Below are 22,268 nucleotides of genomic sequence, written 5' to 3'. Positions count from 1 at the left end.
AACACACTTGCAACACTTTTTAAAGATGTATTTAAGTTATTATCCGTTTCTTTTTCAGGAATGTCAATACACTTTTGTAGCCTATGAAACAATCATTTCCTAGTGAACCGTTTTCCAGCTGCGTTTTCCCTTTTCCACTCACACCAACAGAAGGCAGCAATAGTTAAGGCTGTTGCTCAGCATAATTATAGACCCGTGATCCGCCCTTGTTCCTGAATCCTGGAGCTAGACTTTGTCAGCCCTGCCCTGACAGCTTCTGTGATGGGGCCGTGAGGATGTCGGTCTTGCGTGGACATTTCTTTTTTTTAAACTAATTAGTTTAGTTTAGTTTTCTTTTCATTTAAACTCATTTGTTGTCATGTTGCGGGTTGTAGTAGAGTCGGCTAAGGGTCTACCTAAAAAGACCCTTAGAGCTCCTGATCCAATTACCACTGTGATTTTTAGAGGTAGGTCTCTTTTCTCTACGCGTAAAAAAGTTTGGGTGTGTTCTTATTTTCAGTAAAAAGTAAATGTTGCCTAATAATTTGTAATAGTGATTGTTGCTGAGCTTGAAGTTTGTAGGCACCTAATTTAATATTCTTTCATCTGGTTTGTGGTAGCTGAGGTACAGAGGTGCTGCTGAACCTATCAGATGAACTAGCCAGATTACAAATGTTAAAAAACAAAAGTGTTTTTGTTTTGTTTTTTTAATCCAAGAATAATTTAATTTCCTGATGCATAGCTGGGGAGTGACTTGTTTGCATGTGTGTGATACAGTGAAATGAGCTCGGGCAAAGAAGTGAACAGACAAGTTTGAGTCTGTACTCAAAGTAGGCTTCAGCCACAGAATTAAAATCATATATGACAGTTCTGCACAAGACAGAGCAGACACAGTACTGACTTACAGTACTGATCCTAGCATTGCTGTTGCTATAAAGGTACCGTATCATTTGATTTAAAACAATAAGATGTGAATGTTACTTTTCTTAACTTTCCAATAAAAAGGGAAAGTTGCAGTATTAAGAAAAAAAATGTGTTTCCCTTTTAGATGACAAGAAGAAAACAAAATCGATTGACAATGAGTTGAATCCAGTGTGGAATGAGGTAAATCCCACAGACAAAGAAACACTCTGCAATATCTCTACTTCACTCACTTTTACCTGTTTTTATTATTTTTTAACTAGTTTAGATGAATTGCCAGGAATGCAGCAATACTTAATGCAAATTTTCCATACTGCAATTGCAGTCCCACACACCACATGGCTAATATACACATATATGATTATTTGTAATATACCGGTATATGTTGTTCCTTGATAAAATGTGCTTATTTATGACATGACAGCAGTTTAGGTTCTGTATCTGATGGCATGCTTTTCTCACATTTGTTTGCTTGTAGCTGGTTGAATTTGATCTAAAAGGCAAGGCACTGGACTCCAGCTCCTACATCGACGTGATTGTGAAAGACTATGAAACTATTGGGAAAGATAAGTAAGTACACTGCATGCCTGGAGACTGAGATCCCCTCTCAGCTTTGTGCAACAAGTCATGAAAAGCTGTGTGCCTCACCTTACTGAATTACAGTACAAACTTAGTATTGTCTGAACCAGGAGCTTCTAGGAATTGAGCCTGTTTAGTCAGGTAGCAGATTAGTCAACAAAGGTAGAGGTGTGTGTCTCTTTTTCTTTTATGTTGCTTTTAAGAAACTTATGATTCGCTTACTGCAGAGGCATCATAGCTTGAGCTGTACATGGGCTACCTGCTATTTGCACATGTCACAGGCTGCTACCGGTTGCTTGGAAGCAGGATCAGAACAACATAACAGCATCAACATATTGTGTGTGTGTGTGTGAACAAGGACACACCAATATAAACAAAAATAAGTTTGATAAGTTTGATGTTTTCATAATAACTCAGTATTGCAGCTATGTAGTTAGTTTTTTCCAACCCCCTCAGCCTGCTACACCCTTCTTGCCATGCTGAGACTTGCAGAGCTGTGTGGGAAGCCTTCTTGTGCAACAATGGATGTCTTTTTTCCCCCCATCTTTGAGATTTGTGTAGCACAGTGTGATAGAGAACAAAGCAAATTCTCAAAGCTAATGTGGAGCTGTTGTAGTAGTTGTAGTAGTATGAGCTATTTTAATACTGTCTGAGTGAGATGTGCTGTAATGCCAAAAAAGCCTGAACCTGCTCCAAAAATACTCTAAAAGGTTTTCACTTCCAGCTAAAGCCAGAATCCCATATGGGACTGATTCAGTCCAACCACAAGGAATGTTTTCCCAACATCACTAATTATCACGATCAAGGTCTTTTTTATGGTAAAAAACCCAATGATGTTAAAAGTTCTTGTTTCTTATGAAACATGTCAGTCCCGAGATGGATTTTCTGTGGATATATGCACACATATGTGCTAAACTGAGTAAAAGTTTCCCTTGTGCATGGGACAGTCATAACTGAAGGAGGGGCTTTGCAAATGTGTCTCCATACAGAGTAAAGTTTTCCACTGAGCTGGCCGTCTGACACACTCTCTAAAGAGCTACAGAGTGGAAGCAGAGGAGGATTTGTCCTTCTCAAATAGCTTTGCAGATACTGTTATGGGTATTCCCTGTCGCTGTGGCAACAGGAGGGAGAAAAATAAGCATTCTTCCTGACTAATTTGATTTTGGGAGGAATCAGAAGATTGTGGGATAAAGTCTCCTAGTGCAAACAGCGATGCAATCTTTATCATGAAACTGAAGGAAAAAAAAGAGTCAAAGTATCAACAGCCATTATAGTTTATACCCTGCAGACAATGAATATCTACAGCATATTTCGTTGTAACTGCAACACTGTTTTCCACAGCTTCTGGTTAATAACTTACCTTTGAACTCCATTTGAAACCTTGTGGTCTTAACTATCCTCCCTTTACCTGCTTTGCATTCATCCCCGATAGAACTTTTCATTTCTCCTGTTATGCAGTTGAGGCTCTAATAGAGCTGTAGGCTTTTAGAAATCACTGAATGGTTGATGACTCTACAATAAAAATTTTAAATGTAAGCGTATAAAATTTGACTGTGTATATTTGAAATGCAGAGATATCCAGTTTGTCACAGTTTTTGGCTGAGGGAATTCTTTCATATCAAACGCTTAAGTAGTCTCATTTCCTGTTGGTCTGTGCAAATATTTCAAACCACTTTTCACTCGCTGATGAAAGATATTTCTGGACTTGTAAGCTTTTTAAGTGCACCATGGGTGATTTTCACACTCTTGTCACAAATGTGTCTCAGATGAGCCGCAATATTTCAAAGCCGAGCGGTCGTGCAAAGGGAAATGAATGTTGACAGAGGGTGGGTGACAGACATTCAAGGTTATTTGTACTGTAAGTCACTCATTCCTGTTAACACATAGTTAATTGTAGTGACTGAACTGATATAAGTGAGAACGTCATTGTGTCAGAGGCACCCTTGTATAAAATTTACCATCCTGACAAAGTGAAAAAAAAAAAACTGGATACAATAATAACTCAGTATGAGTTCAGAATTTATCCTGCATGTAGGCGAGAGCAATATTTTGAACATGACATCACCAAGGCTCGACAATGGTTTAAAGTCTGCAGGTTGTTATTTGTTTACATGGGAAGTTGGCACTCCAAGTATCATTTCCCTACTCTACACTTACACCGGGGCTCTAATGATTTTCCCACAGCTCAGTGAGGACGCTAACACAGTTAGTACTGTACTACTTAGTATTTGAATGTTCTAAAAACAGCAGATATGCAAAGTCATACGCTGAACCATGTCAAACTCTCCGCTGAATGGCCTTCATTTGTCGAGAGATTTTGGTCAGACTATGCAAGGAAAAACTCTAACACAGGCTCTTCCTGCTTGGAAACACTATTTGATAAAGCTTTAAATTCTGTTGTGTAATAAAACACATGAAAAGGGCTGGTTTAATATGAGGTTAAATGCCAGTTTCATGAGTCACTGAATGTCTAGGGAGTACCAGTGTCGGCCTCCTTCCTCATGTGGAATAATGACTGGATCTCCTCCCCACAATAAATTCTGTCCAAGTATTTGTGTAGTGTCCTAAAGTAATCTCGACAAGTTAAGTTTCTACTCGTCATATCACCATGTCACACTCACTGCTGAGGTTTTTTGAGTACACTATTATAGTGCATGGATAGTAGTATATTTAAAGCTCTTTCACATGAGATGTTTAACTGCCGTAGCCTTTGGTGTCAGATTTAGGTCAGCAGCAAGTTTATTTTGCAGGAATTCCTCCGCCAGGAATGCTAAAATGACACCCAAAGAGAGACAACTTACATGGTGTTCATAACACTCCATTGGGTTAGCTGTATTCCTTTTGGATACAGTAATGTTTTCTCTGTCTATTTCAGGCAGAGAAAACATGGGTTTGAAATTCTGGCCTTTTATAGGTTTAGTTGCAAGTTTTGCGGTTTTAGTAGTTGCTGTCAAATTTCTTGCAATTGTGAAAGAATAAGCAAGATAAACAGGAAACAGTGTAGTTTTTGGATGCACACCAAGGCAGACACAGACACAATAAGCAATGAAAGGACAATGCTGGAAATGCTGAGATACATTGTGTGACACTGGTGTTTTGGGCATAGCTCACACACAGTCCCACAGAGAGTTTCATTTGATTTCTGTCTTTAAATCATATTTTTCTTGAGAACCTTTAACGAGGTTAACGATTACTTGACTTTGGAGATCAAATAACTGTGTAATGCTGTAAGTAATACTACTTTTAGTTGACGTTTGATGCCTATGATACATATGCCAGTGGTGTTTTTCAAATTGTAATATTGTAGAGTTCACCACATTGTATTGTGTTATTTATTTATTATTATTTGGAAGCCAAGTTTGAACTTTATCACTCCCACTTTTTAAAGGTCTCCCAAATAGAAAGCGTCTATTCATTTCCGTCCTCAGTGCAGAAAGTTGTTGCTGTTTAAAACAGAGGCTGGTAGTATTGAGTGTGTGGTAGCTCATAGTGTTGTGTTTGTGTATCTGAACAGGTATGGTTTGTTAGCTCTGGGTGGTGACCTTCTCCACCGCCTTTGGTGTGAATGTAGGCCTCACTGAGCACTTATGCAGCTTTTAATTTTTCCATAATCTGTGTAATCTGAGTACCGGTAAATTTGCTGAATAAAATGGTAGCACATGTTTTGCCTGATTCAATCAGGACATGGAAACAGAATGGTCACCAGGCAAAGTCCCCCAAGTTGAGTGTTGTATGCATAGAAAAGTAGGCTGTCTGACACTGTTTGTTTGTTTTTTCAATAGATTCCTCGGGTCTGCTAAAATCTCTTTGAGAGACCTCGCTTCAGGTCAAGCGAGATCACTGCCGTGTAAAAATGTTCCCCTGGTCAGTGAAAGTGGACAAAATATTGGAGTAAGTTTTCATCTTTTGATATGAACTCAAAAATATAAGCAACATATAATTTCATAAAAAATATATATATTTTTAAAATAGAAGACTAGCCAATAATTTCTTTTCAGGCAACAATCAATCTTTTGGTCGGCTATGATGCTCCAGCCAACGCTGTACCAAACCCCAATGATCCTCAGGCAGGAGAAACTACAGTTGATGCTGGTATGTTTATGTAATTTCCAGTAATACTGCACAATAGAGCATGTGTCTACTGAGAGTATTACATTTGTTTAGAGGTGTGTCAGGTATTTGACCTGTGATCGCCCTGTCTTTGTGCTTTTTAGGAGGTGGTGGCGGCGGTGAGGAGGGCAATGAAACTCTTCCAGATGGAAGCCAAAGTGGCCCTGCAGGGATGTCCCCATCCGGTGGTCAGTCGGTTAATCTTCGTCAGAGTCTGTCCAGGACACAGAGTCGATATCGACTTGCAAATAAACCTCAGGACTTTCAGGTGAGTTTGATTATCAATAAAGATCAATAACTGCAGAAAAAAACTTTGGCTGTGCCAGTGAGGATCAGAACATGTACTGGTGAATATGTATTTGTATTCTTCAATTATTCTTCTTCAGTTCTTGTGTGGTGTACCTTATGAAGTGCCTGTAAGTTTATCCACCCTCGTTCTGTCTCTCAGATTCGAGTCCGGATCATCGAGGCCCGTCAGTTGCCTGGCAACAACATCAAACCAGTAGTCAAGGTTTACGTTTGTGGGCAGACCCACAGGACCAGGATTAAGAGGGGAAACAACCCCTTCTTTGATGAGGTACTGCCACTTTATTTGCACAGAGTGACTACACAAAACTCAGATATGGATAAAAATATTTTTCTTATTCTGTGAATCTCATTATCACTAATTAAAGTCGAGTCTATCCAAACATGAGACACCAGATTCTACAGAGATGTGAAATGTTTTACTTTGTTTGAACCTTGTATGATGGTTTTTTTCTTCTTCCTTTTTTGCAGATATTCTTCTACAATGTCCACATGTTACCATCCGATCTGTTCGATCAGAACATTAGTTTTCGGGTTAGTATTAATAGGAAATGTTGAAGTCCTCTGTTAGCATTTATACCACCTGCTGATGGTTGCACTCTTCTCTGCAGGTGTATAACTCCTATTCACTGAGGGCTGACAGTCTTATGGGAGAATTCAAGGTACCCGGTCTAATCTCCTCCATACAAAATGCTGAAACATCTAAAATGACAAACAAGTCTGGCTAATCTCACCTTATTCTCTCACACAGGTGGATGTTGGTTATGTTTATGATGAGCCAGGTAAGCTGGTTGAACCACAGATTTGAGTGTCATTTGCATCCACACAGATGGTACTTTAGTTTATTTTGTGGAGATCATAATGCAGTGGGCTGCTCTCAGTGTCGCTTCCGATCTGATGCAGTGAAAAAGCTTAACATCACTCAGCACGCAGACAAAAAAAAAAAAAAGCTACCATCTTGTGAAAATACTGAAGTGAAGTTAAACTACAGAGTCACAATTGCTCCTCATTTGGTGGAGAGACTAATGCATGGCGGAGGAGAAAATCTTAGATGAAGTGACCAGTGACCAGGTCAAAATCAAGACCAAAAACTGTGACCAATTACAACTTTGGAGGCAAAATGCTAGTAGTGTGTTACTGGTGCCAACAAGGGGCCAAAAAGCTTGTGCCAGATTTAGTAACCACTATGTTAACCACTATGTTATTTAATGTCTCCACATCTAAAATGCTGAATACTAATTTAATTTTACTGTTTCTGAGATTTTCTTAAAGTTACAAAGTCTGAAGTGCTTTTTAACTTCTCCACACACTCTGCCTGCTGGTGCCCTAATGAAGTCTGTTTATCCTATGTGGTGTTTCTATGTGCGTGGTCCTTTTACAGCCCATTGTGTCATGAGGAAGTGGCTCCTTTTGAATGACCCAGATGACTCCAGCTCTGGGGCTAAAGGCTACCTGAAAGTCAGCCTCTTTGTCGTCGGGACTGGCGATGATCCTCCGGTATGACCGATGAGCTGCAGCTCTCAGATGACTTTGACTGCAGCTCTTTTGCTTCCTCCTTCACAATGTAAATAGGCTGCGCTTACGCGCTTCACTTTCTCTCATGCATTCTTTCTTTGTTCTGCCTCAAACGCTGCAGGTGGAAAAGAGAGAGTCCAATGACGACCAGGATGACATAGAGAGTAATCTGCTGCTTCCAGCGGGCGTGACTCTTAGATGGGCCACGCTGTCACTGAAGGTGTTCAGAGCTGAGGACATTCCCCAGAGTAAGAGCAGATCTAGATCAGCATTCACTCTGCATTTATTAAATCATAATAAAATGAAGTTTAGTTCTCCTTGTTACCCCTATTAAACAGATGTTTTGATTGTCTTAAATAAATTAAGATTAATCCCTGGCACTGTTTTCTTGCTACAGTGGATGATGCATTTGTCCAGAATTTGAAAGAAATTTTTGGAGGAGAAGCAAACAAGAAAAACCTTGTGGATCCCTTTTTGGAGGCTAGCTTTGCTGGCAGAAAGGTTCTCGATTTTCCTCTTTTTTTGCCATAATGTTAGATTAAGAAAATTAGATTTTTTATTCTTATCCTATAGAGAAAAAATGCTGATGTGTGTTATTCTGCCTCTCCAGTTGTGCACACAAATCATTGAGACGAATGCCAACCCAGAGTGGAACGAAGTACTGAACCTTCAAGTCAAGGTAGTGCTCCTTAAGATAAAAGCTAAATAGCAGAAAGTAACAGAGAAATTAATGTGTTTAAGCTTTTTTTTGTGTGTGTGTCTCTAGTTCCCCTCCATGTGTGAGCGTGTCAAACTAACGGTGTTTGATTGGTAAGTTAAATACGATTACGGTTTAAATGTAATGTTCTGTTCTATGTTTTTTTTTATTATTACTAAAGAAAATAAGAGGCACTTGCTTTTGGCTGAAAAAGTATTGCACAAGGTTTGTGTGGTGTGGTCAGTGTGTGTGTGCATGCATGTGCGTGCATATCCTTGTCCTAATACTAGCCTCAAGAGAATAATGCTGTGCTAGCCACACCCTTCCCTGAATAACATGCTCGGCTGGCACTGCCTCTCGGGTCATCATTGTGTGTTTCTGAGAAAAGCAACTGTCGGATAACTCGGCTCCAGGAAGGCTAGAATAAAAAAAAGTGCCAGAGGAAAAGGTTAGAAAAAAGTCTGTTAGGTGTTGAAAATATACTGAGAGGGCAATAAAGTCCACTGTGAAAAAAAGAAAGAAAAAACAGAAAACACCTCAAAACTTCCAACAAAAAGCAATAAAATGTGAGCCATTGTTCAATGTCCTACTTCAAAGTGGTAGTGGACAAAGCAGAGCGTAACACCGCAGATACACTGTGACATTTGCATGTCATTTTACAGTTAATCACACGAGTGCGGGTTATGTGTCTGTGTGTGCGGACTGGGCCTAAAGTTATTATGTGTGATTGCAGGGATCGTTTGACAGGAAATGATGCCATTGGCACCACGTACCTGAATCTGGCCAACATAGCCTCCTCTGGTGGAGAGGTAGAAGGTAATCATTTATTTATGTCTACTTTATCCCACAAAACAGGACCAAGACGTTACATTTTAGCTTTAAATTAAAACTTCAGCAGAGAAGTTGATTTTTTTCTTCATCTCGCATATCTAGATGTTGTTGTATGACTATATGAAAGAATGCATTATACCAATGTGCCTCATTGTGTTCCCTTCTAAATGGTACTCGACTTGTCCTTTTCTTCTCCTGGAATAGAGGAACATCCGGAATATGGGGCAACGGCGTCTTATGAAGGTTTCTCTTTTTGCTCTGTGTTGCATGGGTCATAGCGCATGACGCTCGTGCTACAATGTTGATTATGTCTAACTTTGTTTGTTCCCTGTTGCCAATATAACTGTGCGTTGCTCTGTTTTTATATTGAATGTTTTGCTGTCACAGTCTCTGCACCTGCTTGCCCCACCATTCACTGCCTCCACCCGCCACCTTCAGTAGTCACCTAGTAACACCTAGTGGCATCAAACCTTTCGCTTTAGCTTGACTTTGCTTCACTATATCAGCTTGACTGTTTTGCCATTTTCTCTCTCCAGGTAACTCAGGGGAGTCTGAGGTGGGCTTCCTGCCTGTGTTTGGGCCCTGTTATATCAACTTGTATGGCAGCCCCAGAGAGTTCACTGGCTTTCCAGACCCCTATGAGGATCTCAATTTTGGCAAGGTAGTGGAGAAGACATGATAACTGCTATGTTAAGAATTTCTCTTTCATGCTTTTTCTTCAATCACCTTTGTTGGGTTTTCAAGATTTCATTATGTTGTTTTTGTAAAGGGAGAAGGAGTGGCGTACAGAGGCAGGATTCTGGTCGAGCTGTCCACTAAGCTAGAGGGGAAAGCAGACAAAGCAGTAGACAAAATCCACAGTGATGACGTCCTGGTGGTACAGGTATTGACTTTTTGTTGTGTGGCTGGTTTCCATTTTCACTTTTCCTTTTCCTTTTTTCATAGGTCAAAACCATAGACTGTATATAAAAGATGGATGCATATTTGGATATCACCCTTATATGAGTGACTTGTCAATCTTGGCTTAAGGCGTACCCTGCTTTATCTTCCATGTTATTCTGAATGAGCCCATAAATTAGAAAATAAACAACAAGATTATAAGCTAGTTATTGAAATCATAAGAGCTTTAGGAAAATGTTTAATGAGCCAATGAACCGTGTGAAAGGCTGACTAATTTTGTCAGAGACTTCTCATGGACATAGAATTGGGTTTCTTTTTGGAACCAATAGTCACCCCCTGCTTTCCATTAGGAAGAATGCAGGTTTAAGGCACCTTTAGCGCTGGGTTCAGTTTTTAAGACCAGGAGCTATGGCCATCTTTTATATACAGCCTATAGTCAACAACTTTCTACCTCTCTTTCTCTGTTCTGCTTCTCCTCCTTAATCAGAAATACCAGAGAAGGAGAAAATACTGCCTCTGTGCAGTCTTCCACAGCGCCTCAATGATCCAGGAACCTGGAGAACCAATCCAGTTTGAGGTCAGCATTGGTAATTATGGCAACAAACTGGACACCACCTGCAAACCGCTGGCCTCCACCACACAGTATAGTTGTGCTATATTTGATGGTGAGTGGTGAAATCTGCACTGAATACATGATGTTCTCAAGCACTGAATGACCACATGATTTTTAATGGCATGTAATTTTTCTCTAGGTAATCATTATTACTACCTGCCCTGGGCAAACACTAAGCCAGTGGTTGTGGTTACCTCATACTGGGAGGACATCAGCCACCGTCTGGACTCCGTCAACATCATCCTCTACATTACTCACCGCTTGGTAATATTGCAATGAATGCTTTCAGTTGAGTTTAGGATTCATTGCCTGTACAGAGCCTGCTTTGAAACGGCTCTGCTAATGTTTGACATGTGTTTGTAACTCAGTGAGGTGGGAACATAATCCTCACCACTGTTTTGTTGTTGCAGCAATCTAACTTGGAGGAATTTAAAACTGCAATCTTGGCAAAAGTCTCAGACAACCAGCTAGCTGAGGTGTGGCTGAAGTTACTCAATCAGCTGATTGAAGACCTAGAAAGGTAAATGGAGCATGTTGTGAGAAATACAAACAAATGAAGCACAAGTACATCCTGGTGATTCACAGGATGGATCCTGTGGATAGAAATACATATATATAAGCTTGTTCTTCGACAGCTAAAAAATTAATTTTTACTGTCTTAAATTCTGCAAAATCTCCAAAAAAGGACTTGTGACTTATCTCACCTGTTTTGAATTGCGTTTTTTAATTCCAGTCTTATTTTATCCTCTTTGTATTGAACACACTTTAATATCTCAGACAAAGCACACTATAGCCACTCTTAGATATGTGGTAGTACTGGTCATAAGACATAAGCATGGGGGGTTGTTCAAAAAATTGTGACATATTATGGATACATACACTTGGCAGTTTAGCCTCTGAAAAGTTTCCCTTTAGACTCACTAGCTTAGATTAATTTGTGAATGAATTCTCTGTGTCATATCTCTAATGTGTAGCAACTGTTTAGAGATCATGGTCATTTTTTATCCCTAGAGTGACCTACTGCCTAAGAAGCATGCAATGTATAATGACTACTCGGCCTGATTCCTACATGAAGTACACAAACTATTGAGAGTACAAGATTTATATATTAGGTAAAAATGAAAAAAAAAAAGGATTTTACATAAAACATTGTCTTAATTTGGCCGCAATTCATAACAGTTGAGATATGCCACATATTTGCTTGAATGGATTGTGAAAATATAAGATGATAGTAGTCTGAGAAAGAACCGGTTTCAGACTACTATCAAATGAATCCGAGAATCAGACAAAAAGAAATGTTTCACCAAAATGAATTAGCCAAGAATGACCTGGTGTAGCAAGACCCCATGAAGAGTTAACTGCTTAATTATTTAATTTTTTTGGCCGCGCTGTAATGATTAGGATTTTGTCTGCTTTCCTTGAGTTTCCCAACACCTGAGCTCGAGGGCCACTCCAACTTGACAACTCTGGACATCCAAATCAAGAAGCTGCGAGACAGGGCTTTGACCAGCATCAAAGATGGAGCCAGACGCATGAGAGAGGAGGCTGGAGAGATCCGTGACACTTTGTCCGACTTGGAGTCCTGGGTAGAAAAGCTCAAAATGCTGGCTGAAGAGGTATAAACACAGCAAAAATGCTTCTTTGATTTTAAAAAAAATAGTATTAGTAGGGAAAATAGTATTTGTAGGAATCTGTACAGCATTGATTGTATACACTGTGTCATGCAAAAGCCTCGTGATGCAGTAACATATCAAAAGAATGCAAGACATTCATCCTAATTACTGGACAAATCTGTGTGCTAAGGCATGATACACAGTCTTTCCATGAGCACTGCATAAGTTCACATGGTTTTTCTAACTGTGTCCAGCCCCAGAGCAGCATGCCTGATGTGATCATCTGGATGCTACGGGGTGAGAAGAGAGTGGCCTGCAGTCGCATCCCAGCTCATCAGATTCTCTACTCTACATTCAGTGAGCAGGCCTGTGGGCAGCATTGTGGCAAGACACAGACTGTGTATTTACAGGTACACATGAACTGTTAAAAACAGGCAAAAAAAAAATTAAAAGAAATGTTTGAGTGTTATGTAGTAATCAGCTGCTTTTCTATGCTTTTTATGCTCCATCTCCACAGTACCCCATGGACAAGAACAAGGGCTTAAAGGTGCCAGTTCAGATTAGAGTTAACATGTGGCTGGGTCTGTCTGCACATGAGAAAAAGTTCAACTCATACTCCGAGGGAACCTTTAGTGTGTTTGCCGAACTGGTATGTTTCTCCCACACATACCTGGGATTCACACACAAGTATTACATTGTAATACGTGTGTGTTTTTACATGAAGTGTTCTCAGCTCCTAAAACCAAGCCCGTCTTCCTGTGTATTACAGTACGAAAATCAGGCTCAGGTGTTCGGGAAGTGGGGGACTACGGGACTGGTGGGGCGCCATAAGTTTTCTGATGTAACCGGCAAACTGAAGCTAAAAAAGGAGTACTTCATTCCACCCAGAGGATGGGAGTGGGAGTCTGAGTGGTTCATTGATCCAGAGAAAGCGTGAGTGTAATTGGACTTGGTCATCTTAGCAGGATTTGTTTGATGTTTTCAGTGAGTCTGCGCAGTGTGAAGGAAGTAGGCCACATGGACTCTCTCATGTTTACATTCTCCTCATGCCATTGAGCAGTCAATTAACGGAAATGTATCAAACTGACGGAAGTCATCCACGTAATCTTTTTAACCTATCTGTAAGCTCGGAGGCAAACACAATCTGCGCTCCAAGTGTTACCAGCCGATTTTTGCCTCTCACTGTATACCCAAACTTCTAGCTGTCAAAAAAAGCAGAGTAAAGTCGAAAAACAGAACTCCCAAAAATTGTTTGATGGAGGGTGTCAGACGTGAGTCTAACAGTAATAATATGGAGCACATACTTTCAGTAAGATGAGCATAGGGTTTGTTAGACTTAGTTTATCAGTTAGGAAACTCCCAACATGTAAACACTGCTTGACAAAATATGTAAACGCTTCCTTGTGTTTCACACCACACGCACACACGCAACAGTGCACTGATGTCACCGCATGTTTTGTGTTTTTGATACCGATGTTTGCAATGGTAGATATTCTCATTGTTAAATTCTCTTTTCATATTTAGTCTTATTTCTTATTTCAGTCTCCTAACAGAAGCTGATGCAGGACACACTGAATTCATGGATGAGGTTTTCCAGAATGAGACCCGCTTCCCAGGTGGAGACTGGAAGCCTGCTTCTGAACCCTTCACTGATGTGGTGAGAACACAGTTTTCTTTTCTCCTTGATAAACAGAAATATCGAGGCATTAATGTAACCATACACGTTAACTGCTCACTCACCCAAATGCCTGGAATAGATAATAATCCCACACTCTTAATATAGATACATTTAGAAGCATATATATACCACTAAGTGGCTCTTTTTGGTTGTGCAGAATGGAGAGAAAAGTCGCAACCCTGCAGAGTTTGATTGTCCCCCAGGTTGGATCTGGGAGGATGAGTGGACTGTGGATATCAACAGAGCTGTGGATGATCAAGGTGCAGACACTCACCTCACAGCATAAATAAATAAAAATTAAAATCTAAACCAAGTAACTAAGGACATATTTGGTATGAATGTCTGTGTGGTGTTTAAAGGCTGGGAATATGGAGTCACCATTCCTCCAGATGACAAGCCTCGGTCCTGGGTTCCTGCAGAGAAGATGTACCACGTTCACCGCAGAAGAAGGCTGATTCGACCCCGCAAGAGGAGTAATGTCCCCGGAGGAGCAGCTGTGGAGGTCAGCACTGCACAGTAGGGCAGGACTATGTACTGCTTTGCCATTTCTTTTATAACTGATTCTGATTTTGTAAAATACAATTGCAACTTCCATGCATATTGACACATACATGAGATAATCTGCCAGGGCTGTAGCTGTGGTTGACTTGGTGGCCGGCCTGAACTAATGCTATGCTCAATTTAGTTCTTAGATCCAGGTAGAACAAATGTTTCTACCTGTTAACTATAAGTCCCTTTTTGCACACAGAGGCGGGATCAAGGCAACCCTGAGGGCTGGGAATTCTCTTCTCTGATTGGCTGGAAATTCCACAGAAAGGAGAGGTCATCAGATACGTTTCGGCGAAGGCGCTGGAGGAGGAAAATGGCACCAGAAGGTCGCCTCGGAGCAGCTGCCATCTTCCAGCTGGAGGGAGCATTGGTAAGAATGAGAAAATCGATTTTTTGTTGATGTTGAACTACTTTTTTTTAACATCTGATTGACAATGGCATAGTAGTAATAGTGCTAGAATAAGCCAGAGAGGATGGGATGTTATACAAAGCTGGAAGTCAACCTGATCTTGATGAGTCACCAAATATTTGCTTATGAATTAACCCCATCTACAGAGCTGTCATGTGTGTGTGTGTTTTCTTTGTTTCTGGGAGTGTGTGGAATATGAATGTGTAATAACTGTCTGGTTTTCTTGGCAGGGTATTGACACAGAGGAGAAAGACAAAGATTCCAAGGGTGACGCTACCAAGCTGTTTGGTGCCAACACGCCTACTGTGTCCTGCTCCTTTGACAGTGAGTGATGCACATACAAGTGAACATATGAGTGCATTTTGCATTTGCATAGAAGGATTTTTGACTGTCCGCTTCATTCATGTTGTGTTCCTCTTTAGGGTCATATATGTACCATCTCCGTGTCTACGTCCATCAGGCACGCAACATGACCTCCATGGACAAAGATAGTTTCTCTGGTAAGATTAAATCAAGAATGAAATTTAATGCATATAAAACTTAAGACTTCGAGTGGATTTAGATTTCAACTTAAATGAGTATCACTGCAAAAGCCCTTTGTTAAATAAAATGGTAAAACTACTTTTTTTTCCACCACAGATCCATATGCACATGTCTCCTTCCTGCATGTCAGTAAGACAACAGAGAAGCTAAGAGCAACTCTGAACCCAACCTGGGACCAGACTCTGATTTTTAATGATGTAGAGATTTACGGAGACCCCCAGAAGATTGCTTACCGCCCTCCCAATGTTGTCCTGGAGTTCTACGATAGTGACCAAGTGGTACGCTGAGGGATATAGACTGTATATAGAGAAGTCTTCTGCACAATGAATCTGTTTGTTCAGTGCTTACAGTTTTGTAAGATCCCTGATTGATGATTTTGTGCAGATACTTACAGTAAAACTGTATTTTGAAATCACGCTGAAGTTGACTTCAGTGAAACTTTTTACTTTTCCAGCTTAAGTTATAAGAAAAAACATTTGACATCTTCCTTTACACAGTTTTAATTTTCTTTAAAGCAATATACACCATTCATCTGTTACTCTTACAACATCCTCTGTTAAACTCATGTTTATTTAATTATGCACACATATCAGAATATGTATGGTAATCTTGGAAGTTTCTGTTTCAGGGGAAGGACGAAATGCTGGGCCGCAGTATTTGCACCCCATTAGTAAAACTGAATTCTGGTATGGACCAGACACCAAAACTGTTGTGGCATCCCATCATCCAGAAGGGGAAGCTGGCCGGGGAGGCTCTCGTGGCTGCTGAACTCATTCTTAAAAACAAGGTTTGAAAAGAAAGTAGTGGACAATAGTCTGTTTTATAGCATTTTTTAAAAATTGTTCTCTGGGCCTTCAGATCTGTGAGACTTCCTCAAAACTGTGTTACCTCCTTCGCATGCAGTCTGTCATACATACATACTGAGTCCTGAATCCTTAACTTAAACAATGTCTTCATCTTTTCATCTCCTTTTATCATATCCATGTAGTTTTGGTGATTACAGTTTACATTTCTTATGAACCTTATGAAATGTAAGGTGTAATGTTGTTTTCCTCATTCCTTTATATATAAAAAAAGCCTAATGATTGCCTCTGTCTCTGTAGTCAGGAGACTCAGATCTCCCACTGGTTCCCCCAAAGAGAGCCGAGAACCTCTACATGGTTCCTCAGGGCATTCGCCCTGTGGTGCAGCTGACTGCTGTGGAGGTAAAATACAGCCTTATATATAACTTTCCCTTCTAAAGTGATGCACATGCATGGAATTTGACCTCATTAAAACTCCCCAATCTATGTTTGATTTCAGATTCTTGCATGGGGCCTGAGGAACATGAAGCCATACCAACTAGCCGCGATATCCTCACCCAGCCTCGTGGTGGAATGTGGGGGGCAGAGGGTAGAGTCGGCCGTCATCAAGAACATGAAAAAGAGTCCAAACTTCCCAAGCTCTGTCCTCTTCATCAAAGTGGTAATGGCAATACTACACAGGCTCTATGTTATGCACAAGAATTAGGAAAATAAGTGTCTGAAAGAAAGAACAATTTAACTAAATTAACTTTTAATTTCGAAATGACTATGTTTAAACTTTTTTTTGATTCATTTCAGTTTAGTTTTGTTTATATAGCCTGAAAGCACAACAGTTGCCTCAAAACACTTTATATTGTAACGTAAAGACCCTACAATAAAATAGAAAAAACAGAGAAAACCCCAACGATAAGAAGACCCCCTATTAGTAAGCACTTTTCCAACCGTGAGAGGGAAAACGGCCTTTTAACAGGAAGAAACGTGGGGCAGAACCAGGCACATCTGCTGTCACCAGTCGTGGGTGAGGTGAGGAAGACAAAACAAAGACATACTATGGCAGAGAGCCAGAGATTAGTAATAACTAATGATTAAATGCAGAGTTGTGTATAAACACTCAGTGAGTGAAAAAGGTGAGTGAAGAAGAAAATCAGTGCATCATGGGAAGCCCGTAGCAGCCTAGACCTCTTGCAGTGTAACTAAGGGAGGATACAGGGTCACCCGATCAAGCACCAACTATATGCTTTGTCAAAAAAAGGAAACTTTACTTTTGCTCTGAATAAGTCTAAAAATGTACACCAACACCCGAATCATTCAATTTAAGATTCAATTATTATTCTCAAGAAGTTGATACGTTATGATTTAAACCCTGATTATTTATTCCATTTCCTCTATACTCTAAATCCAGCTCCTTCCGAAGGAAGAGATGTACACGCCTCCCATTGTGCTGAAGGTAATAGACCATCGTCCATTTGGCAGGAAGCCTGTGGTAGGCCAGTGCACTATCAGTTCTTTGGAGCAGTTCAGATGTGATCCATATGTCATCACCGCCGAAGGAGCAATGTCATCTAAAAGTAAGAGCAGCTCATAAACTGCAGCAACCTGCAATGAACGTCATGTTGAAAAACTAGCAGTTAACTTTTGCTTTGCGACCAGAGGAATTGGTCCCTAGAGCCATTAGAAAGAATTTAAGTTTAAGGCACTTAAGTTGGGACACTGTGCAACCACGTAATAGAAAAATAATGCGATGATTTCAAAATCTCATGAAGCCATATTTTATTCACAACAGAAAATAGAAAACTTATCAAGTGTTTTTCAGAAAAAAATTACTTTTGATGGCAGCAACTTGTCTCAAAAGTTGAGACAAGGGCAATAAAAGCCTGGAAAAGCAAGTAGTGCTATCTTATAGAATTTCTCAGAAGATGGGCAGATGTTCACCAGTGTGCAAAAACTTATATCTACAAATTTACATCTACAATTTCAGAATAATGTTCCCCAATATTCAAGAATTTGAATATCACCAAAAGATTCTGAAAATATGGAGAAATCTCTGTGTGCAAGCCTGAAAATTGGAAAGCTGTTCTGTGGTTAGACAAATTGAAATTTGAAATTCATTTTGGAAAGCATGGATGCTGCATCCTCCAGACTACACAGAAGAGGAACCGTCTGGCTAGTTGTAAGCACTCAAAAGTTCAAAACCGGTGTCTCTGATTCTATGGAGGCACATTAGTGCCTGTGGAAGTGGCACATCCAGGTGATGTCTTTTTCAGGGAAGGCCTTGCATATTTGAGCAAGACAACATTAAACTATAGACTGCAGCTATAACAACAGCATGAATTCCTAGGAGAAGAATCTGGGATGCTGATGTGGCCTGCCTGCAGTCCAGACATTAAAAAAACATTTGACACATCATGAAGTGAAAAATTCCACACAGAAGACTGAGAACTGTTGATCAACTAGAATCCAACATCAGACAAGAATGGGACCACATTCCCCTCCCAAAAGTCCAGCAGCTGGTCTCCTTAGTTCCCAGATGTTTACAATCTGTTTGTTAAAAGAAGATGGGATGCTATACAGTGGTGAACAGTGCTGCCACCAAATTCAAAAGGAACTAATTTTCTTTCTTAAATTGATCCATTTGATATATTTTTATTGGGCTTATGAGATTTCTGAATCTTTATTGATCCTTTTTTATTCACGGCATCCCATCTTTTTTTGAATTAGGGTCGTTCATACAGCCTGTAGTATGTTAATAGAGAAATGCTAGATACAAACTTTGATACAGTTTATGCACAGAGATAAAAGTAACTGCTCAATGTTAACAGTGGCTCTGATGATGGCGTCGCCTCACAAACATGTCTCTATCACCATGGAGGAGAAAAGACCACTGCTAGAAGCTCAGGTAAGCCCCACCACCTTTCCTAACACTCAGAAGTTTCCTCTGTTCACTTAAGAGCAGAATTTGACTATCAAGTCAAATCTGACAAACTTACTCTGATTACTCTGGCTTACAGTTTATGTACAGCATGTCAGCTGCTCTCGACAAAATGGCTTCCCCTACCTCCCATTTTGTATGTATGGTTACTTATTATGGCTTTCTAATTCACAAGGCGGGGCTCCAATGATGCTGAATGGCTGACAATCACAGAGCTACAAAAAGCTGAACAAAAATGCTATCACAAAGCCTTGAATCTACAGGGGAGTTGCCACAATAACTGCAGTTTTACTTTATCTGGCATATTTTATTGAGCACATTGTTATTGTAGTGTCGATTGTAGCATAGATGTGCAGGCATCTAAACTTAGAAGCCAGTGTTGCTACTGAAACCTCAAAAATAACATGTCTACAAGTTTCCTACTTAAAGAAAGTTCGATACTTTGGGAAATACCCTTATTTTTCCTATATTTTCCTGCATAGAGTTTGAAAATTGAAACTGCTCTAAATGCTAAATGTGATACTACTGCTAATACCCAAGTTCAGACTCAAATTAGGTAGAAACAGCTAGTCTGGCATTGTCCGTGGGTACAGTCTAAGTGCTATCATTAATTCATTCAACAGTTTAAACAGTAGCCAGTATTAAATCTGTAAAAACTACTACTACTAACAATGGTAGCCTATTATAGTCTATAATAGTCTTTATGCAGCGATAACTGGGTGGTGGCAGTAGACTCAAATTTAGCACATAGACATGTGTGTGGAATCATTATGATTGTTTGCATCTAACTCTTGTGACTCAAGAAAACAAAGGTACAGTATTGTGCAAAAGCCACCTCTCTGTTGCTGATTCAATGCTTTCCACATGCTATTATATATGGGAGCAAAATCAGAAGCTACATTTCTGCATTTATAATTCCATTAGTTTTGAGAGTATGCTCAACCTGACTGGCTTAAATGCAGCTCCAAACCATCTTTTACAGATGGCTGTAGACAGCTCTCTCTTGTTTGTGGTGACAAAGATTTGAACCAAATGTTTCAAATTTGGATTCATCAGGCCTTGCACTTAGTTTTTTTGTATTCTACTTGTCCAGTGTCCTCAAATTTCTTTAAGGACACAGCGCACACAATGATGCTTGGAAGTAAAATATGCAGAAATGAGGGGCGGCTCAAGACATTTAGACAATACTGTATTTCCCAAAATGTCTTTTTTTTAGTTGACCAATAAATAAATTGTTGTTCTGACCACAAATGAAACTTACTGAAAAATGAAATCTATGAATGAAGTGAAGATTTAGTCCTTTGATTGATGTAAAAACAGATGTCAGTCATGGCAGGCATGGGCGCTACCTCACCACCAGAGCCACGCTACCTGCTATTAGCACCCTTTTCACAGCAGACATTTTAAACTGGCATAGCATGAATGGCATATATGAAAAATAAAATCAATATTGACTCAGTAAGTTAACACAAGATATTAAAACAGCAATGTAGAATATTAGGGTATACACTAAATGAGATGAATAGATCTCAGTATAATATGTCAAAATGTCTGCTGTGTTAAAAGCTTATTGTTGTTGCTGATTGCTACACCCTTTCACAGAATCACTGTCAGCACTTTATCAACTTTTTCTTCTCCGCATTTCAATTTTCTGCTATCTTTTCAGTATTTGTTCCATTTAATGTTTGTCTTCTTTCTTTTTTTGTTACCGATATAAATATTTTTGACTTGTTTTTATTTTTGTTTTTGGTGCATCTTCATTCGCCAAAGGTTGCTGAGAAGGTAAGACTTATTAGTAGTTGATGAAATAAGATTTAATAGCAGACAAATCAACTTCTGTTCCCAAATGCAGTGAGATTAAAATGCAGGACAATTCCATCTTTAGGAAAAAGAGACAGTTGATTGGTGGAGTAAACTCTACGTCTCGCTAGGAGACCAGGAGAAATGCGGTCCTTACCTCAAGAAAGGATACGATACCCTTAAAGTAAGCCAGCTCCATTTCCTCACACAACACTCATAAAGCTGTAATCATTCATCTTGGTATTTGTATTTCAAATAGTGCGTACACTCTTCTTTGGTTGCTACGGACGACTTGAATGTGAGTGTGTTCATTTTCAGATCTATGACTGCGAACTGGAAGATGTCCCAGAATTCAAAGGGCTAACTGATTTCTGCGACACCTTCAAACTCCAGAGAGGCAAGAACGACAATGGCGATGATGATCCCACTGTGGTTGGAGAGTTTAAGGTTGTCTATTCAGAAAAACAATATTTGGAGATACAGAAAAACATTAATTAACTACTAAGAGGGACTACAGTGAACTTGATTTCTTTGTTTGAGTGTGGGGTTTACTGTTGTACCTGCAGGGTTCGTTCAAAGTTTACCCCTTGCCAGATGACCCAGGTGTAGCTCCTCCACCGCGTCAGTTCACAGAGCTCCCAGACAGCGGACCTCAAGAGTGTCTGGTTAGGATTTATGTGGTTCGGGGAATGGACCTCCAGCCCAAAGACAATAATGGCAGTGTGAGTGTTAATCTGCATTACCTACAGTAATACAAATCTTGTCACACATAGTACGGTCAGCACCGTTTCTTGTCTTTTCTGCTCAGTGCGATCCATACATAAAGATATCACTGGGAAAAAACACGATCGATGACAGAGACCACTACTTACCCAACACCCTCAACCCTGTGTTTGGAAGGTAAACCTTATGTGTCAATGAATTCAAACAGGTATAAATAGAAAATGTATTACATCTTAAGATTTCTATAACCGTCCTTTTTGTTGTTTAGGATGTTTGAGATGACGTGTTTCCTGCCCCAGGACAAGGACCTGAAGATCTCTGTTTATGACTATGATCTGCTTACTCGTGACGAGAAGGTCGGCGAGACAGTGATCGACCTGGAGAACCGCTTCCTGTCTCGATATAACTCATACTGCGGCTTGCCTCAAAGCTACTGCATGTAAGGAAGCAGATTTGCCTAAGTGGGAAACATTTTAATATTTTTTGGAAAACATGGAGTCAGAGCTGAGGAAATATTAATTCCAACTGTCCTGTCATCTAGTTCTGGCATCAACCAGTGGCGGGACCAGCTGAAGCCATCTCAGATTCTTGAGAATCTGGCTCGTCTTAAAGGACTTTCCAAGCCCAGGACGGAAGATAATGGAAATTCACTCACCTTCAATGGAAAAGAATACACACTGGCTCAGTTTGGTAAGGGGTTAGAAGTATAATAGTATAAATGAGTGATTTAGATGTTTTTTGTTACAAAATGAGCAACAATTAAGCTCTAT

General features: G+C 39.9%; 1 protein-coding gene across 4 annotated transcripts in view; it reads left to right on the top strand.

Annotated features, from left to right (window-relative positions):
* The first annotated feature begins 215 nt into the window (after window positions 1–215).
* Window positions 216–22,268, top strand: part of LOC116320118 (myoferlin-like) — a 25,454-nt gene continuing 3,401 nt past the window's right edge. The window contains exons 1-46 of one of the 4 annotated variants that reach the window (XM_039616119.1): window positions 216–446; window positions 1,028–1,083; window positions 1,379–1,470; window positions 5,262–5,370; window positions 5,478–5,571; window positions 5,694–5,857; window positions 6,038–6,166; window positions 6,367–6,429; window positions 6,507–6,557; window positions 6,647–6,677; window positions 7,277–7,392; window positions 7,532–7,658; window positions 7,808–7,911; window positions 8,021–8,089; window positions 8,177–8,220; window positions 8,841–8,923; window positions 9,143–9,181; window positions 9,475–9,599; window positions 9,708–9,821; window positions 10,326–10,503; window positions 10,591–10,715; window positions 10,862–10,971; window positions 11,875–12,067; window positions 12,319–12,474; window positions 12,582–12,713; window positions 12,834–12,997; window positions 13,607–13,721; window positions 13,900–14,002; window positions 14,102–14,244; window positions 14,491–14,661; window positions 14,931–15,024; window positions 15,123–15,200; window positions 15,340–15,521; window positions 15,872–16,030; window positions 16,347–16,448; window positions 16,546–16,707; window positions 17,449–17,614; window positions 18,866–18,942; window positions 19,055–19,111; window positions 20,746–20,757; window positions 20,861–20,959; window positions 21,094–21,222; window positions 21,342–21,497; window positions 21,584–21,675; window positions 21,767–21,937; window positions 22,040–22,188. In XM_039616119.1, the coding sequence (XP_039472053.1) occupies window positions 359–446; window positions 1,028–1,083; window positions 1,379–1,470; window positions 5,262–5,370; window positions 5,478–5,571; window positions 5,694–5,857; window positions 6,038–6,166; window positions 6,367–6,429; window positions 6,507–6,557; window positions 6,647–6,677; window positions 7,277–7,392; window positions 7,532–7,658; window positions 7,808–7,911; window positions 8,021–8,089; window positions 8,177–8,220; window positions 8,841–8,923; window positions 9,143–9,181; window positions 9,475–9,599; window positions 9,708–9,821; window positions 10,326–10,503; window positions 10,591–10,715; window positions 10,862–10,971; window positions 11,875–12,067; window positions 12,319–12,474; window positions 12,582–12,713; window positions 12,834–12,997; window positions 13,607–13,721; window positions 13,900–14,002; window positions 14,102–14,244; window positions 14,491–14,661; window positions 14,931–15,024; window positions 15,123–15,200; window positions 15,340–15,521; window positions 15,872–16,030; window positions 16,347–16,448; window positions 16,546–16,707; window positions 17,449–17,614; window positions 18,866–18,942; window positions 19,055–19,111; window positions 20,746–20,757; window positions 20,861–20,959; window positions 21,094–21,222; window positions 21,342–21,497; window positions 21,584–21,675; window positions 21,767–21,937; window positions 22,040–22,188 (5,173 nt within the window). In that variant the 5' untranslated portion in view covers window positions 216–358. The remainder of the gene's footprint in view (window positions 447–1,027; window positions 1,084–1,378; window positions 1,471–5,261; window positions 5,371–5,477; window positions 5,572–5,693; window positions 5,858–6,037; window positions 6,167–6,366; window positions 6,430–6,506; window positions 6,558–6,646; window positions 6,678–7,276; window positions 7,393–7,531; window positions 7,659–7,807; window positions 7,912–8,020; window positions 8,090–8,176; window positions 8,221–8,840; window positions 8,924–9,142; window positions 9,182–9,474; window positions 9,600–9,707; window positions 9,822–10,325; window positions 10,504–10,590; window positions 10,716–10,861; window positions 10,972–11,874; window positions 12,068–12,318; window positions 12,475–12,581; window positions 12,714–12,833; window positions 12,998–13,606; window positions 13,722–13,899; window positions 14,003–14,101; window positions 14,245–14,490; window positions 14,662–14,930; window positions 15,025–15,122; window positions 15,201–15,339; window positions 15,522–15,871; window positions 16,031–16,346; window positions 16,449–16,545; window positions 16,708–17,448; window positions 17,615–18,865; window positions 18,943–19,054; window positions 19,112–20,745; window positions 20,758–20,860; window positions 20,960–21,093; window positions 21,223–21,341; window positions 21,498–21,583; window positions 21,676–21,766; window positions 21,938–22,039; window positions 22,189–22,268) is intronic. The other 3 variants (XM_031739637.2, XM_039616120.1, XM_039616122.1) reach the window with 3 other exon arrangements.

This window comes from Oreochromis aureus, linkage group 8 (assembly GCF_013358895.1).
Source record: "Oreochromis aureus strain Israel breed Guangdong linkage group 8, ZZ_aureus, whole genome shotgun sequence".
In the NCBI taxonomy this organism is placed as follows: domain Eukaryota; kingdom Metazoa; phylum Chordata; class Actinopteri; order Cichliformes; family Cichlidae; genus Oreochromis; species Oreochromis aureus.
The sequence above is the reverse complement of the archived record's forward strand: the minus strand, read 5'-3'. Positions and strand labels throughout refer to the sequence as shown.